We start from the raw sequence: 17,309 nt of genomic DNA, 5'->3' as shown, positions 1-17,309 counted from the left end.
GTTTTTGTGGACGTTTGCAGCCATTATGCATGTCAGTAAAGTCATTTGCTCTCATTCTGTCACCATTTTCATCATCGGCATCATCACAGACAAACCACAGCATTAGATTGTATTAAATGTTAATAGATTAGAGTGTCATGGATCTACAATTCTTTAATCTCTATTTTTCTCATATTCCACAGCTTTTCCAGATCCATGGGTCCCGGATGTAGAAATCCCAATAATTGTACGTTTTGTTTTCTTTCTCGGCTTATTACGCCATGGTGTATATGTGTGTCCAATCGACAGTCATCCAAACAGATTTGTAGCGTTATCAGTTCATTGACAAAATGCCAGTTAGAAAGATTACCAGATGACCAAAAAGAAAGGAAAACAAATCTCCCAGTCAAGCACAGCAATATCTTCAAAAAATATTTTTCAGTGAAACTAATTTTATCAGTAGAATTAAACAATGTGTTGGTGTGTGCGAACGTCACATTGCCAAGGGCAGTAGTGGAGCTTAGTGAAATATAACCAAAGATCCAGATTAAAGCTGGCTGAACCAGACAATGGCAGAAGAAAATTTACCTTGTCTTTGTTCAGAGCCATTTCTGCATCACCGCGATCTGATAAATGACGTGTGTGTGGTGAATCTTTGGATTATTCCATTTCCTAATGTTACCACAACACCATTGTTCCCACAGTCTGCTCATTTGTTTTGCGCTCGTGTCGAGAGGAAACATTCCCTCGGCCGGGAAACAAAACAACCACATGGTTTTGATCTTGTGGTACTAGATGTCACCTTAGCCATGTCTTGGTTCAGTTGGCTCCAAATTGACAGATGGAAACGATGCAGCTGTGGACCGACAACCCTCACAAAGGTTTCATCTGGCTACAGACAGAAACGGTCATCCAACAGAGCTCAAAGTAAGAGCCGCCAGCGGGACGCTTGCATGCACCAACACCATGGCGTGCGCTGATACACACCTGCATCAGCTCGTGCCGGTGCATGTTCAGCAGCAGCAGCGTCTCTGTTTTGTTGCCCTGGCTGAGAGGGGAGTGCATCAAAATGAGGACGAGAGGTTGAGACAGGAGAATGAGGTTTATCTCCGTTTTGTAATAGTGATAGTCACGCAATGTCTTTTGTCGTCATCTTTGCCTGTGGAATAGGGAACAGGCGATCTGCCGCAGTGCAGATCGCCAAAAGGGTTTGGGGAAGCGGTTGGATCACACATGACTTTTAACAGCCTCTATTGGCGACTTGTAGGAACTGCACCACAGATCAGAGTTGTATCCCCCTGCACACAACCCCTGACAGTTTATTTAATGCTGTGTCATTACATCTGTTCATTCCTAAGTGTCAGACAGCGAATTCACCTGCCACAGGGTTTTGACAGCACATTTATTGGAACCACTGGAGGTGTAGCTGTTGATATTTTGGTGTTCAGTTTTCATCAGCAGGTAATGAGACTCGAGATACGCATATAGCCTCAATAGTCATATTGTAGCTTATCAGAAAACATTGTTGGACAGATGCTAAATGAAAGAATTAGGGTTTCTTGGAGGCACAAGTAACTAAAATAATTGAGTTCATCTGCAGTGGTAGGAGATAAACAAAAAACAATAATACAAACATTACAACATGTCTAACCCAGCTGACATTCCAAATTCACGTTAGCTATACGAGCCTAATTAGCTATACAAGGCCACAGCTGTCTGGAAGAGATGGTTAGCAGCGTTCCAGCATCCTGTATGACATGAAGAAAACATTCCCTGGAACAGCTGGCCACTGCAGTCTTTAGCGAGCGTTACTCAAACGGGGTAAATATAGCATCCGTTCGGGTTGTTTTTGGCCACAGATTGAAACGCGCATCGAAGGATAATGTCATAGTTGGTTTTAGTCTTTTTATGGAATTCGTTGACTTTAGGAAAAATATGAAATGCCACAAGACGTGTCCTTTTTAAAGTTTTTTATTAAAGCTGTCCTGCACTAACCCTAAAAAAATAAAAATAAAATTGCAGTTCATTGGCTCTGCCCGCTGAGGTTAACCTCAAACACAGATTATTTCTGCCTCTGAAGATTTCTGCAGCCATATTGAGCGTTGGCTGTCAGCAGCTTATAAACCCCTCCCTTCTGTTTAGCTGCTGTGTAACACAGACTGACCAGCAACGTGTTTTATACAGACATTAAGCAGTTAGAGTTTTAACTTGAGACAATCAAGAATTAAGATCATAGTTGGCGACTCCTTTGTTAACATTTTGATCATTAAAACTAAGGGGAAAAACTGGCCGCAAATACAACGTTGGGTGTTTTGAGTGTGCGTCCATAAGATAAAGCGTCTCGTCCATTTAAAGTGTAAACTAGAAACGGATGTCCCGGACATGTGCGGCTCCTTGCAATAAATACCTTATTAGCTGGATGAGCAGAGTATAATAAATGTTAGAGTAGTGATGGTACACATCAAGCTTGTGATAATCATAACCGTGATACTAGCAGGAGGGAGAAGACTGTTTTTTGTTTTGTCACCTCAGCTTTTCCTGGTGGCTCTTATTGACGCGGGTCATTCAGTGCCTTGAGTTTAATCAGCAACGCTGACACGTCAACAGACCGGCATATTTAAATGATCATGGGTGTTATTACGTGCATTTTTAAAACAATTTTTTTAAATAGCGGTTTTAATATTTTAGTTGACGAATGGGTAGTTTGAAGACAAGATTTGGTGTTTTGTGTAAATTTATTCCAGTGCATGTTTTTTTGTTTTTGTTTTGAGAATACAATTTTTCATAAAGTGTTCCAGTAGAGACAAATACAGTTCATGCTGCTGCGTGTATGAGGGGAAGAGGTTTCCATGCAGCTCTTGCAGAAGGCTCAAGCTGTTTTGTATAAAAAGTTATGCCTTTTTTTATAGATTTTTTTTTTTTTTAGTACATTTAGTTATCTAATTTATTCTCGCTGATTCTTTTTAATGTTACACGGTAAAAATAATGTGGTCCTTGACATTTTATAAGTGTGTGTGTGTGTGTGAGGGGGAGGGAAGGGGGGTCTTTGGGTGACTTTTTCTTTTTTACTTGACGACTCACTTTTATTTTTGACTAACTTGATTTTCACCGGTGTATATAGAATTATATTCATCAGGTTTACTAAATATGCTAGTTTTGAGTTTTAGTTCACAAAGCTGAACAGACTAGAAATTGAGTTTTCCTCTTAAATGAAAATGTGTTACCATTAGGTCAGTTTTATAAACAACCGTTTGCATGTCCAGTTGTTCGCTGGATCCACACTTCATTTGTATTATTTGCACACTCTGTGTTGAGTTGTTTCTGCTGTACAATAGTGTGTTTTCACTTTGTATGTGATGTGTAAAAGTCTACTTAGCAGTCTTCTTTCATTATTCTGTGCAAAAAACAAACGTCTTTCAGGCAGCTGTGGATAGAAAACTATTTTAATCTGATGCTGGAGTTTTTTTCTTTTTCTTCTGCTGTCCATAGAGCCTCAATGTCTGTATACATAAAACAATGTGACACATGCATTGTAACGCCTCAGATGAACCTGAACAGGCTTCAAGAAACACTGTTTTGATTTCATTTAACGTTCTTTTTTTCACCTGAAAAACACAATTTTCAACAATGTTAAAGAAGGTGATTTTTTTTATTTAATGTAAATGAATGTCACCATTCTCAACAAAATAAATCTTTGTCCTTTGGTTTAAATACAGATTTGAAGATCTTGTTTGTTTCCGAGGCGCACACCTGAAATATCAAAGCATACAGCCAGCGCAGTAAATCATCTCACGTTAAACATTAAGGTCGAAATGTTCCAGAGATGCAACAGTGGTCCAAAGTCTTCAGACATGTTTCTTGATTATGATATACAGATGAATACAAAGTAACAAGTAAAATAATAAACTGGAAGAATTAGGGATCTCACACAAATACAATTCACTTTAAAATTTAAAAGATAATATAACATATCACTGGGTAAAATGTCAGGACGTTTTTAAGAATGAACATTACAGCAAATAAAGGTTTCATCCTTGTGTCCGATTGGCTATTCGTGCAGGAATAAGTCCCTTGATAAATGTTTTGTTCCTTTCACTCAGGAAATAAATGTTTTACAGTATTAAGTTTCTTTAGACTCAGCATGGAGTGTACTTTTTGATAAATAAATAAGGGCCTGGATCTATAGATTTGAACCAAATCTAATACTTGTTATAAGAATTACATGTATTTATTATAGCAACTCTCATATAATATGATTCACAAGATGCTTTACAATAATAAAATATGAATAAAAGAGAAAGAAAATAAATTACAAAAATCTTTGTTGTACAATTAAACTACACCTGCATCTTTGATTTTTATTCTCATGTCTATTGCCTGCTCATGAGATGCACTCACCAGCTCTCCCAAAAAAAAAGCATATTGAAACTATGAACCTGACAAGAATATGCAGGAGAACGGTCCATATGTACATTAACACTACTTGGATGTAGTCTGGACATTAACGCTCATCACAGGAACTGATCAATTCATGTCTGCTCGTGGACTTAAAACCAGTCGTACAGTCCTTTCGTCCCTCACTCCCCTAGTGAGTTCTGTAATAACAGACGGAGAGGACTGTGACAGTAATGTACTCTACAGTAGATCTGCTACAGGAATGTACTGAGGGTGTTATCCACAGTGGCCAGGTGCAGGTACTCAGGATGGTCGCCCTCAGACTCCACCTCTGATTCCTGGTCCTCGTCGTCCTCCTTGCTCTGACTCGAGAGCGGCTTCTTCCTCCGGATGGAGCCTCGAGAGCGCCGTTCCAGGCACGTCAGGATCATGTTTGCGAGGTCCTGCTGGAGCCGCTGAAAGTTCTCACTGGAAAAGCAGGAACCAGTACATGAACAGTGAAAAAGCTAAAAAATGTGATAAAAATACTTTACTGATTTCATTTTTGCAAAATGATCATGCCTGAAACATGTTAAAAAAAGAAATATCTGGGTTGAAAACCTTTCAGCAACTTACGTTGTGGGTGGAGAAGGGAGGTCGTAGTCTTTGCCCTTCTCACCTGTCAACCAGTAGGTTGTCTCTGTGCCTTTACCCTTGAAAAACACACATTTACACAATTTTTCATCCATGTGTGAATTCTGCAGACATCCACGCTTCAGTCGATGCTTTCTGCAGAATTGAGTGTTTCTAGGTTCTATTTAAAAATGGTTCTGACATGTTTAGTAAATGTAAAGACGCTCATCTTTACCTTTGGACACGTTTCTCCTCTGATCTCATACTCAAACTTGCAGTCTGTCCTCTGCAGGATATTTATAGTAGGCTGACTGACATGGATCCGCAGGGCTGCAGCATATTATAGATAAAACAACAGGCATCTGTTTTTTGTCAAACGCTTGGCTGGAGCACACTAGTTAGCAGCATGAATGTCTTTATTTCTCCACTCACGGTGTCCAGTAGACTCCATACGAGAAGCCATGTTGACTGTGTCTCCAAATAAACAATATCTGGGCATCTTTATCCCCACGACCCCTGCAGCACAGGGACCTGGACACACACATACATTTTCCATCATAGAGTTTAAGCGTTCACGAGATAAAAGAAAATGTGTGGACAGCTCAAACGGAGGCGAAGATTTCAGAAGAAAGTCGGGAACAGTTGCACTTGGCCATAATGGAGCAATTTAAAGGTTGTGTCTCACACTGCATTTAGGACAACAGACAGACAATTTAAAGCATTCCGTTCCATTTACAAACAGTGTTAACATTTTAATGGAAGATTGAAAAAAAATAAACACAATCCAGAGTTTAGTGCCCTCTACCTGAGTGAACGCCGATGCGTATCCACACCGGGATGCCAGGCAGGTGTCGGAGCTGGAAGTTACAGATGAACGCCAAGATATCCAGCGCCATGTGGCAGATATCCACCGCGTGCCGGTTCCCGTTCCGCTTTGGGAGCCCAGAGGCCACCATGTAGGCGTCGCCAATCGTCTCCACCTGATTGTGGATGGAAGAAAAATGATGCTGTATGTGTTGTCCATCTAGATGTCTCCATCCTTTCTCTCCATCATTGCGCCCGTGTCAATACCTTGTACACGTCGTGGTGGCCGACGATGCTGTCGAAGCCCCCGTAGATGTCGTTGAGCATGTCCACAACTTCCATCGGTGTGCTGTACTGGCACAGAGTGGTGAAACCGACGATGTCACTGAAGTATATTGTCACTTCCTCGTACAGCTCTGGCTCCACCACACTGGTCTCCTTCAGGCTTTTCACCACCGGGCTACACAGAGAGAAACCAAGACAGGTGAAACACGATGATGCACCTGTGCGTTGGCAGTTTTTGCCTCCCTTTCAGGTAGGACGTATTCATTATTATATGATCTGTCTTCTCAGACCAGCATGTCTAAAATGTGATGTGCTCCTTTAAGTGTTAACAGACCCTGGAAGCAGCATGTAGTTGAGGCAGTCCGCTCGGTCCCTCTCAGCTTTGTAGAGCGCCGTTCTCTCCTCCACCAGGTGCTCCAGGTTTCTGGAGTACATCTGCAGTCTTCTTATCATGTTATCCATGTAGCTCTCATTGTCCTGGTTGTGAATTTTACTGAAGGAAAACGGAAGAGGAGGAGGATGAAGGAAAACAAAAAACTTTTCATTAAAACAAACTACAAAAAAAGAAGCCGTTAAAATAAAGACAGCGATTACCTGATTATTTTCCCCAGACAGTTTTCAACCCTCTTAAAGTCAGGTCTTTTTTCTGGATCCTCATCCCAACAGCTTTTTATCAACATGTACACCTACGAGACGGAGGACACAACGCTGTAAAGACACATCAGACACACAAGATCGCAGATAAGCACGACTTGCATTAACTCACCTCAAATTCTTTCTCCGAAGCTGTCTCCAAGTTAAGATCAGGTCTGAAGTAGGACATGATGACCTTGTCAAGCTTTTCTGTATGCGAACACATTATGAATGACTGAATTCCCCACAAAGTTACTTACAATATTACTGAGTGTGTGTATTGCATCAAACATCTCAAACATTTTCATATAGTCCCTTAATTCAGATTAGTAATAACTTTCTTAATTCTTTTGGTTTTCAGGAGCTCAACGTGTGAGTGTGGGGGCTTAATTTTGGACAGCGGCTGTGTAGGCGTGTCCCACCTGCTCGGTCGGAGCAGCGCTCTGTGTAGAAGGTGCACTTTCTGAGAACAATCTCGTGAGCGATGATGGCAAAGCTGTACACATCTCCTTTCTGAGAGGTGCCCTGTCTCCTCAGATGCTCCGGAGCAGTCCACAAGTCTGAGAGGAGAAAGAGGAGAGGAGACAAGGAAAGGGGGATGTGAGAACGTGATGAGATTGACGGAGTGAACGTAAAAACTCAGCGAGGGACCAGACACTGTTGTTTTACCTTTGCCGAGGCTGAGAAAGCTATTACAGCCAAAGTCTGTGATCTTCACCACCATGCGGTTGTCCACCACACAGTTGGTGGACTTGAGGCGGCCATGCACCTGGATGTGACTTGCATGGAGGTAGGACATGCCCTGCACAGAGGATTCACACACCGTTTAGGTTAAAGGAGCAGTAAATCATTTAGGATCTCTACTGACCTCTGCTGACTTTCAGGAGAAACTGCAGCAACAGGTTTTAGCTCAAATATTCAGCTTGATATGAACATGATATGCCCTCCAAAATATGATATAATCATAAGATAATTACTGAAGAGTTTGGGTTACTGTATACAGTTTCAGAAGTACTACAGATTAATAAATGAAAAGGAACTAGTGGTGTAATACATTCATCAGAGAGGAATGAGTTTTGGAATTTTGGAAGACTTAATACATACATGCATTTGTTTATGTCAAAGTACTGTACATATTAAGGAAATATAAAAATAATACAATTTCAATTTCAGAAGTAACAACCAGGAATAACTGCTTATATTACAGATTCTTTTTTGCAAATGTGAGAACACAATTTCTGAAACTAAATGGCCCTTTCTGCCCTGAATCCTATTTGTGGTGTTCGAGCTCTGATTTCTAAGTGATCCAATTGGTTACAGGTGTTTTCACAGGTGCATTCTGATGGCAGGTGATTGATAATTGAGTGTGGTATTTAAATGGTAGTGCATAGCAAACATCACACACAGGCTTTTAGCACTTCAAAGTCACATGGCGTGGTGTTCGTCAGCAGACCCCAGTGTTTCTGTCTTACCTTGGCGATGTCGTACATAACGGAGATCTTGAACTCCAAGTCCATGAAGGTCTCCTCTGGGTACGAAACCTTGTCATTCAGCACATACTGGGAGAAGGAAGGGACAAGAGATCTGGTGAAATGATTGCATTCTGAACGGTTATTAGATTTTCTTTTGCTTGTCCTGCAACGAGCTACGGATATTATTGAGGTGTAAATCAAAGTAGTGATTTGATATGTGCAAACTAAACTTCCATTCAAACCTGAATGGACTTGTCGCATGCCATACGTACCCTGAGCGACCCCCGCTCTCCGTACTCAAACACTCCAAACACACCGTGATCAATCTTCACTGTGCCATAAAACTTTGTGAGGTTGTAATAGTCGATTTGCTTGAGCTGCAGAGAATAGACGAAACAGAAGTGGTACAGAGGTCTAGCTCAGACAAACATTAACACAGGATGGGCACACACGTGTGTCTTTGTGTGTGTGTGTGTGTGTGTGTGTCTGTGTCTTACCGCGTTAAGTTCTATCATCCGGGCAAAGTCCTCATCTGAGTACTCCAGCTCCTTCAGAATCACAATCTGAAAACGATCGCAGCAGCATCAGTCACACCAGCAATCAAATCTACACGTGCAAATAGCATGTTGACTGATTTGAAAACCACTGAAGTGTCCAGCTACCTTCTTATCGTAGAGCGCACGGCGGATCTGGAATTTCCCGATTTTCCTCTCATCTTCAATCTGATGGGGGCAGATGGAGTTAACAGAGCAAATTATTTTCTTAATTGTATTGTGTGCTGTAGTGCATTCATGTTCAAGAACAAGGTCAAAGTATTTTGATCACAGCTTTCTGACTGCAGGACAAACCTCACTGTCCTGTTTGGGTCAATAAGTAAAAGTGTGTGGAAAAGGAGCCTCCACTGACGGAGAGACGTTGCCGCTTCATTTACCTTCAGAGAGATGACATTGAGCTGGTTGTTCTCCAGCAGTGTGACGAGATCAGAAGAGATGTGGAACCAGCGCGTCCTGACCTGGCGGTCTCTCTTGTTCTGTCTACACAGGCAAAAAACAGCCTTATAAAATACTAATTACAACGTAGCATAGGGATCCACATCCATGGGCACCTAAGACGTGCACTTTCAATATCTGCTCACCCTTGGAACTTTTTTTTTTTTTTTACAAACAAACTTTATTTGGACATGAAACCCTTCAGGTTGGTCAGAAAAAAGGTCTTTAAAGAGGTGCAGAAAAATGCCATTTGATTTTTTTCTAATTCTAAACCCCCGAATACTCATGTATAGAAACTGCATTTGATTTACATCCATCTATACGAGCTGTTAAAAATAGATAGAAGACATTATACATGTAAAAGTAATCAAAAATGTAAAAAAAGAAAATGATAAAAAGCATCATACATATCTCAAATACTGAGCCGGATAGCTTTGTAGTTCAACAATGGTAAAAAAACGACGTGTCAGTGTTCACTTTCTTCATTTATTTTAGGCATGCAGCAAACATTGCCATGGAAACAGTGGTCAGCGTGAAGCTCTGGGGCTTTAGCCATAGCAGGTCAGCTCACTTTCGTCATGGTTTCGGGTTTTGTTTCGTCTGTTACATTTTAAAGGCCCTCATGTGTCCTGTGTTTCGGTTTTACCATGCCTCTTGTCAGCCCTGCAGTCACCAGACCTGCTCAACAGTCCCCAGTCTCCCATGTGTCAGTCCATCGGCTCTGTTGCTGTTTATCGGCTCATCCTGCCTCATGCCATGGAGCTTTGTTGCCTGTTACTGTCTGCTTTTGGACTTCTTTACTCAATAAGTAATGTACTGCACACATCTGCCTGTCTGGCCTGCGACTCACCTGTAGAAAATGAAGGCGATGGTGGCCACCACAACCACTGTAACAGCCAACACGATGACAATGACGTTATAAAATGCTGGGTCTGAAAGAGTGAGCACAAAAACAAAACAAAAACATTGTTTACTGCAGCAAACCAAAGGACATGAAGGACTTTACTCAAGCATAACGCCGCTATGTATCGAATATTTCTGTGTTGAAAACCCAGTTTATTGTGCACATGTGAGATTCCCACTTCAGGTTAGAGACAGTAAAACCTTGTAAAAATACGTTACATAACACATCTGCAGACTGATAGCTTTTACTGACAGTAATAAACAGCTAATGGTCACTAAACTGTGTCATCTACACCCGTACCTTTGTATGGTGTGAAGGTAGGAAGTTTCGTTCCCCAGATGAAGGTAGGGTCCGTCTCAACCACTTTCGTTTCTTGGAGCTCTGTGTCGAATGTGAATAAAGGTTTGTACTGTGGAATACAAGTGAGAAGAAATGTACACATTTCAGAGTAATAAACGGTATGACAGCAAGAGATTCAGTAATGGGAGGTTTAATTACTAAAGATCTCTGTGAGATATTGCTAAAAATTAGCAAAAGGAAGAGGAGCTGTTCCTTTTAATATTCACTGCTGAATATATATCAATGAACACAGCAGAACGATGTACCTTGTTGTCATTTGTGGTGTAAATGACTGAGAGATTCACGTCTCTATCTCCATGCTTGTCCAGCTTGTAGTTTCCAGCACTTCCTGAGAAGAACAATAGTGACGTCTTCATTCTCAAACATAAGGCAGACACCCTGTTCAACACAACGTTGTCAGAAACCTGTGTACTGTTGACTCATTTGATTTTTAATTTTTTTTTTTTCTGTCATTTGAGGGGGAAAAAACGTACAGATAAAAGAGCGTGACAGAAAGAACAGCTTCTCTGTGAGTGTGTCTCTCAATCACACGCTCACCCCCAATTACACACAGGCTACTTACAGCTGCCGCCTGCCGGCTACAACACCTCATCGCTTCATCTTGTCAGTGAGAAAGACAAATAAGTGACAGCAGCTTCCATCTGTTGGGCCTCACACGAGACCATAACCAATGTCAACTGTGAGGACAGTTTTCATTGGCAATGAGGTCCTGTCATCAGTATTTTCAACGCACGTTTTCATTTTTTTTAGAAACTATAACCTCACACCTTGTGAGTACTTCATGAGCTGTTTGCAGTATTTATAGACTGCACATGTTTATAACTTTTGGGCCAATTAAACCAGACTAGGAGTCCACAGCCATGCTAGCCTGTGAGGCCGTGCTGAATGTGAAGGTTAATGCTAATATGCACAGAGGGCTGCAGGGATGGTGTATTTGTGTGGTTAGCATCTCACTGAAGTTAGCATCTTACTGGTTCTCTCGACAAAAAGCCAATGGGATTTTTCCATTTGATTTTGGATGACTGCAGAAAATAAACTCTGTGGCAAACACGTGTATGATACTTATGCAATTTGTTCAGCACCACTTACACTTTATGATTTCTAAAGGGTGAATGCAATCGTCAGAAGTAAAAAGCCTAAAACTACAACACGGTCGTATGAGCACACATACTCACATTTGTTGTCCCATTTAGCCTTTTTTAAGACACATAAAAGTATTTTATATCGTAGAACAAAACATTCAAAACGCAGGAACCGGACTCATTTCCTGGTTTCAGGAGTCCTTCCTGCAGCATTATGAGAACATGCTGATGTTCGTTCAGCAAGTATGTTTTCTTTTCACCAGTTTAGCGTGTTAGCATGCTAATGTTTGCTCATTAGCACTAAACACAAAGTAAAGCTGAGGCTGATGGGCTCGTCATTAGTTTAGCAGGTATTTGGTCTTCAACCAAAGTGTTGGAAAAATGTCACTATTAATAACGGCTTAAGTATTTGAGAAATCTTTGTTACTCAGTGAAATTGCACTTATCCCTCCACCAAATACATATATTTCACTATACTTCCTCTTTGATTTATTTTCTTAAAGTGTTTTGGTCTCATCCCTGAAATTGATCCAAACTGATTTATTCAACATTACAATCAGACCGACTGAGGGCAAGAATGTTAAGTACATTAGAGGTTAATTCCCTCTCTCCCACTATCTCTCCCTCCTTCCTTACCATTAAAGGAGATGTTTCTGAAGTAATTCACATTGACAAACTCCATCTGCTGAATCTCTGACTGAGGTTTTTTAGCAATTACCCTCATCACCTCGCCTATCAGCAGCACTGAATCATGGTACGCGGCCATGTAATCATTCATCTGCAGAAAAAAAGAGAGAAAAGTTGATGATTGGAACTACTTTCTTGATAATAGCATAAGAACAACTGCTCTGTAGATTATTCAGAGGAACAGGAACACTGATGCTAGAAAGAGATGTTGCCACCTATGATCAGTACCTATGCCATTCCAAGAGTGAGATAAAGTACAACTATAGTAACTTCACTGTGACAACAATACTTCAGGAAGTCACTCATCAGGTCTTACACTTAACCCCTAAAAAAGGAAACTTTTTTAAACATTTGGGTTTACAGATTAAATAGATTAAACTAACAATATATATCATGTTAGTCAGTGAGCTGGTAGGTACACTTCTCTAGCTGTTTCCTTAATGCTAAGCTAAGCTAACCATCTGCTGACTGTACATTCCTATTTAATTGCTGAGAGTTACAGTAGATGCAAAGAGGCAATGAAAGCATATTTCCTAAAATGTCAAACTATTCCTTAAAACAGCAGTAAAAGGAAGAAGCAAGTTGAGTAATATGGAAATGTGTCCACACCGTGTTGTTGTCCTTCAGGTCTGCATTGATAGTGTAGTTTCTGGTGTTTGGCATAGTCAGTACCAACACGTTCCTCATGGATAGCATTGAGGATGTGTTGGTGTAGTATTGATCACTGTGGAGAGGAGGCAGTGGAGCGTTATTTAAAGTGATCAAGTGCACAGCCAAACGCCAAGAGATAATGAAAACATTAATAGAGGATATACATAAATATAAACAGAATGGTTGATGAAATTTGTGTGATAAATACTACATAGTACCTCTATGTGGACTATATAGTATGTGTACTATATCTCAAAGAAGGGTGTGGGAATGAAAAGAGCCATTTGTAACCAAACAGTATAATAAGTGCGTTTAACATGTTTACAGGTCAAACATCTGCAGAAAAAGAGGAGAAAAAAGAGAGCGACAGCAAATTTAGAGATGGAAAAAGAGATTGAATGAATGAATCAAGAGCACTGACTTGTAAAGATCAATAAGGATGAAGAGAATATCGCTGCTTTCGGCCTCTTTGTAACATCTTTTCACCTCTTCTACATCCACTGGTGATCCACACATGATAAACACTGCAAACAGAGAAGCTGTATGTAACGCCACAGACCAGTAGTGTATGCATTATTTTTAACATAGTAGCCTTGGAGCAAGGCAAACGCTCTGTTCAATCCTCTGGCTTGAATCATGAAACTTAAATTAACATCAAAATCCCAAAACCCCAAATGCCCTTTTTTGTGTACATCATTCATCAACGCGGAACAAAAAGCTATGGTGTGTGCACAAGTCAAAATGTCTAACAGTATGCCCCCCGGGCTATATCACAGGTCTCAAGAGTTGTTGAGACATAATTTGTCCTCTGTCCAATTTGTCCCCTCCACTAGTAAATGCTGCAGTTTATTTGTCCAGGTTTTGAGATACTGAGGTTTCTGCCTCAACCCAATACAATATGGAGGGCAATGTCACTGTGAAAACTTGCCTGTGTGACCTATCGATTGTCCATCTATCTTCATTATATTGACAGCTGATACTGGAATGAGATTAACCTTTAATGTACTACTATATAAGTATATAAAGTATGTATTGCTGCGAGCTGCACAAATGAAAATCCCGTACACCTCCATTGTATTGGGAAGGGGAAGGACATTTCAGAAAATTGGTCTCTCAAGCCAGTACTATATTCTTGTATCAGTACTACTTAGATACTGCAGTTAAATCAGACATGAGGATGTATTGTACATTTTTAAAGAAAAGTCTTACGGTTGCTTGTCCTGTTTTTGGGTGAGGACATTACATCTTTCAGGTCCTCTGGGTTGCGCAGCACTCTTCTCGAAATGTTTTTGGTAAACTGGCTTGAGTCTGTATCCAGTGCATTAATATACCTGGGGAATAGCATCACTTATAACAGATGTACATGATATAATTTCAACACACAAGCCATACCTGTGCGTCTTCCTCATAGACACTGCTGGCCACGCACGCACACAGCAAAATGTAGGTGATCACAAACGGCAGATGTGAATGTCATTCCCACCTCCACCTCCCATCTCTTGGTGACTCACCAAAAGCAATCCTCAGTGTTGGTTGGTTTCTTGTAAACATAGGCTGTCTTCCACACAGGTTTTATATGATTGTCGTGTTGCCAGAATTTGACGAAAAAGTCATCGATCTTGCGCGCTGGCGGCAGGAGGCGCTGCAGGTTGCGCGTGTAGTCGCAGGAGAGACCAAAGCTTCCCGCCGACATGATGGGCGTGCTGAGCTTCAGACCTTTTTCCAGACTGACAGGGAGACAAAAAAGGAGGGGGGAAGCATGCTAAGGGAGAGAAATATGGAGAATCGCATATACATGGAGGCATGCAATGGTGGATCGTAGAGCCCACATGCACTGTCCATTACCACATTTATACAAGTTAAACACTGTTTGAATATGTAAACAATGTTTTTAAATATATAAGCACTAGTGTGGAGTTAAGCTTGGAAATAAATGCACTTACTCAAACATTTGGAAAGTAGTGTAGGTGCAGGTGGGACCAAGCACGGCACATCCCAGGGAGCCCTCGTTCTGCCAGAGAATACAAATGAGCTTGAGTTTTGGCTCAGTGTGGCTGTTTGTTTCACATTTGTGTGCACTGCTCATGTGGCTGATTTGCGCGCTGTTGTACTTGCTTTTAACTACATGTGATTTGCTGTTTACGTTGTGCAAAATCAGAATGATGTAGCTTCTGAGTAGACGTAGATTTTAATCCTCAAGGTACACACTAAGCACCCAAGCAAGTTACAAAGCAAGTATATCATAATCATGAGTCTAAATTGGATTCAAATATTGACTTACCATCAGGCTCTTTAGCTCGTCCACCCCCTCACACGCGCTGCTGTGGCAGCCTGTGTGTCGATAGAAGGTTGGTCGGATACCGCCAAATTTAGCTGTGAGATTAAACCCTGTCCCTTTTAAAAAAAAAAAAAAAAACATAAGTAGACACGCACAGCAGGTGTTTCAAGCTTTGGATGGTTTGCATGTTGAAGCTGTGGGGATGAGACTGTTGTTGCAGTGAGTGCAATAATGTGTAAAGAGATTAAAGATTATAAGGAGTTTGGATGGAGTTTGGATTTTGAAAACAAAAAAAACAAGAACAAACAACTTGTCTTCTCTCAAATGAGCAGTAAATGTTAGCATTTCAAGCTAACTAGCTTACCACCGAAGTAGGGATTTAAAATGTTATCATTTTGTTGTGTTACATGTTATGTAAAAAAATAAGCCCTGTTCATGCCTAGCACATCCACTGTGTACTGTAGTATTTTCCAAGAGAGCGGGAACCTGTCCTGGATGTGACCTTTGTCATAGTGTAGGCTAGGCCAATGTTACGGACGCTACCTTGCTCTGTTGGATTTGGGGGAGTTTACACTCCAGCAACCTGAACAGTAACAACAACACTGCGCACAGACACATAATTTTATGACACTACCTGATGTTTCATAGAATACAATACTGTATTCTGCAAATTATTTGCAGTATAGTCCCACATTTCTATTGCAGAATCCACAGTAATGCAGTTTAAATATAATTTTAATCCATAGTGTAATATAATTCTGTGAACACATGCGGATGACATAATGTTGTTTTCCTTTGTATGTTGTATACTTAATTACCTTCTGCAGTATTAATGGTTGAGTCTGTCTCAATGGCCTCCAGTATTTTGTCCTTCACAAACCTCATACTCCAGGGAGACTCGTCATCTTCCAGCAGGACCACATTGATTGTAATCCCATCCAGACACTGTTTAATGCCCCGACACGGAGCAGCAACAATTCCCAAGACGCACAACCACCACCACCCTGTTCCCATTTTCAGCTCTAAAGTTTATGAGCTGTTAAGGAGAGTCCATGATCTGCTAAACACTTTTGTGAATGTCTTGTTCTCTGCTTCTCTTCCAGAGTTCAGTGCAGATAAGTCACCAAACGTTCCAAGAACTTCCTCTTAAATTGTGTTTGTTGCCATCTGATTCACAACGGAAACTTTACTTTACAAGAGCGATATCCAGTAGCTGAGTCCTTGTGTGTGTTCTTCCCGGAGTCGTTCCCATTGACAATCTCTCTGTGGCGGGTCACCTGTCCTTTCCACATCAAGTTGTTAATATACAACCTTTAAAGCACGGAGGCGGGCCATATAAGCTTCTCACTGGTGTTGTGCCAAGGTCTGCATGAATTGCAAGCTTCAAACGCACACACAGAGCACAGATTGTAGCTGGTTGTGAGCTTGCTAGTTATATCAGGATGGGCATTTTACCAATAATGATCTTATGCTTCAGGACAACTGGATATTTGATTTGTCAGTGTGATGTAAAATAAGCTGACCTTTACCAGTGGTTGCTGGTGAGGCCTTGCACTCATGTCACCTATGGTAAATGTATCTGGACGTAGTCCTGTGGTACACTATATGCTTGTTGGGACCTGAAACTCACATTGGCAGCAACACAGGTTGTTATCTCTGAGCTGAGGACATGGTCAGTCTACACACCTGGAGTCTTTGAAGTTTATCAGGAGAGTCATGTTGCTCCTTGTGAATTCACAACACTGACATTTTATCTAAATACACTTGTTGTTTCAAAACCGGTTTCAGTGAAGCTCTGTATCAATTTCTATATCTATGCATATTCTAGCTTTGCCTGAAAAAAAAGTTCAACTTTTGTCTCGTCAGACCAGAACAAATTTCCCTGCATTGTGCGAGGTGGCAGAATGTGTCTTTTGCCATAATTCAGATGGGCTTGGATGCTCCTTTTTTTGTGAGAAAAGGGTTCTGTTTCGTCTCCCCGGCCCATAGCCCCGACATGTGCAGAATAGGGGATATGTTGGTCACATGCGTGGAGTGACCAGGACCAGAGATTCCTGTAGTTCTCTCAATGTTGCTTTTGGCTTCTTGGAGCCTCCCTGGAAAGTGTCCTCCTCTTCCTCTCATTACCTTCATAGTGTTGTCCTGGTCTTTGCAATTTATCTGTGGTGCCACATTGTC

At 41.1% G+C, this 17,309-nt stretch overlaps 1 protein-coding gene across 1 annotated transcript; it reads right to left on the bottom strand.

The window, feature by feature from the left end:
• Positions 1–4,628: 4,628 nt before the first annotated feature.
• Positions 4,629–16,145, bottom strand: gucy2cb (guanylate cyclase 2Cb; the record flags this gene model as incomplete). The annotated part of the gene is made up of 27 exons (XM_079214188.1): positions 4,629–4,842; positions 4,990–5,066; positions 5,222–5,316; positions 5,419–5,517; positions 5,792–5,966; positions 6,058–6,250; positions 6,410–6,568; positions 6,670–6,761; positions 6,842–6,918; positions 7,131–7,268; positions 7,378–7,510; positions 8,181–8,267; positions 8,453–8,557; positions 8,678–8,743; positions 8,843–8,902; positions 9,112–9,214; positions 10,020–10,101; positions 10,374–10,482; positions 10,679–10,761; positions 12,152–12,293; positions 12,812–12,926; positions 13,275–13,377; positions 14,063–14,184; positions 14,365–14,580; positions 14,797–14,864; positions 15,135–15,247; positions 15,950–16,145. 27 exons carry the CDS (start codon positions 16,143–16,145, stop codon positions 4,629–4,631), a joined length of 3,222 nt encoding a protein of 1,073 aa, XP_079070314.1.
• Between the last annotated feature and the right edge of the window lie 1,164 nt (positions 16,146–17,309).

Source organism: Taurulus bubalis (assembly GCF_910589615.1).
Source record: "Taurulus bubalis genome assembly, chromosome: 2".
Taxonomy (NCBI): domain Eukaryota; kingdom Metazoa; phylum Chordata; class Actinopteri; order Perciformes; family Cottidae; genus Taurulus; species Taurulus bubalis.
This window is presented reverse-complemented; position numbering and strand designations above follow the sequence as displayed.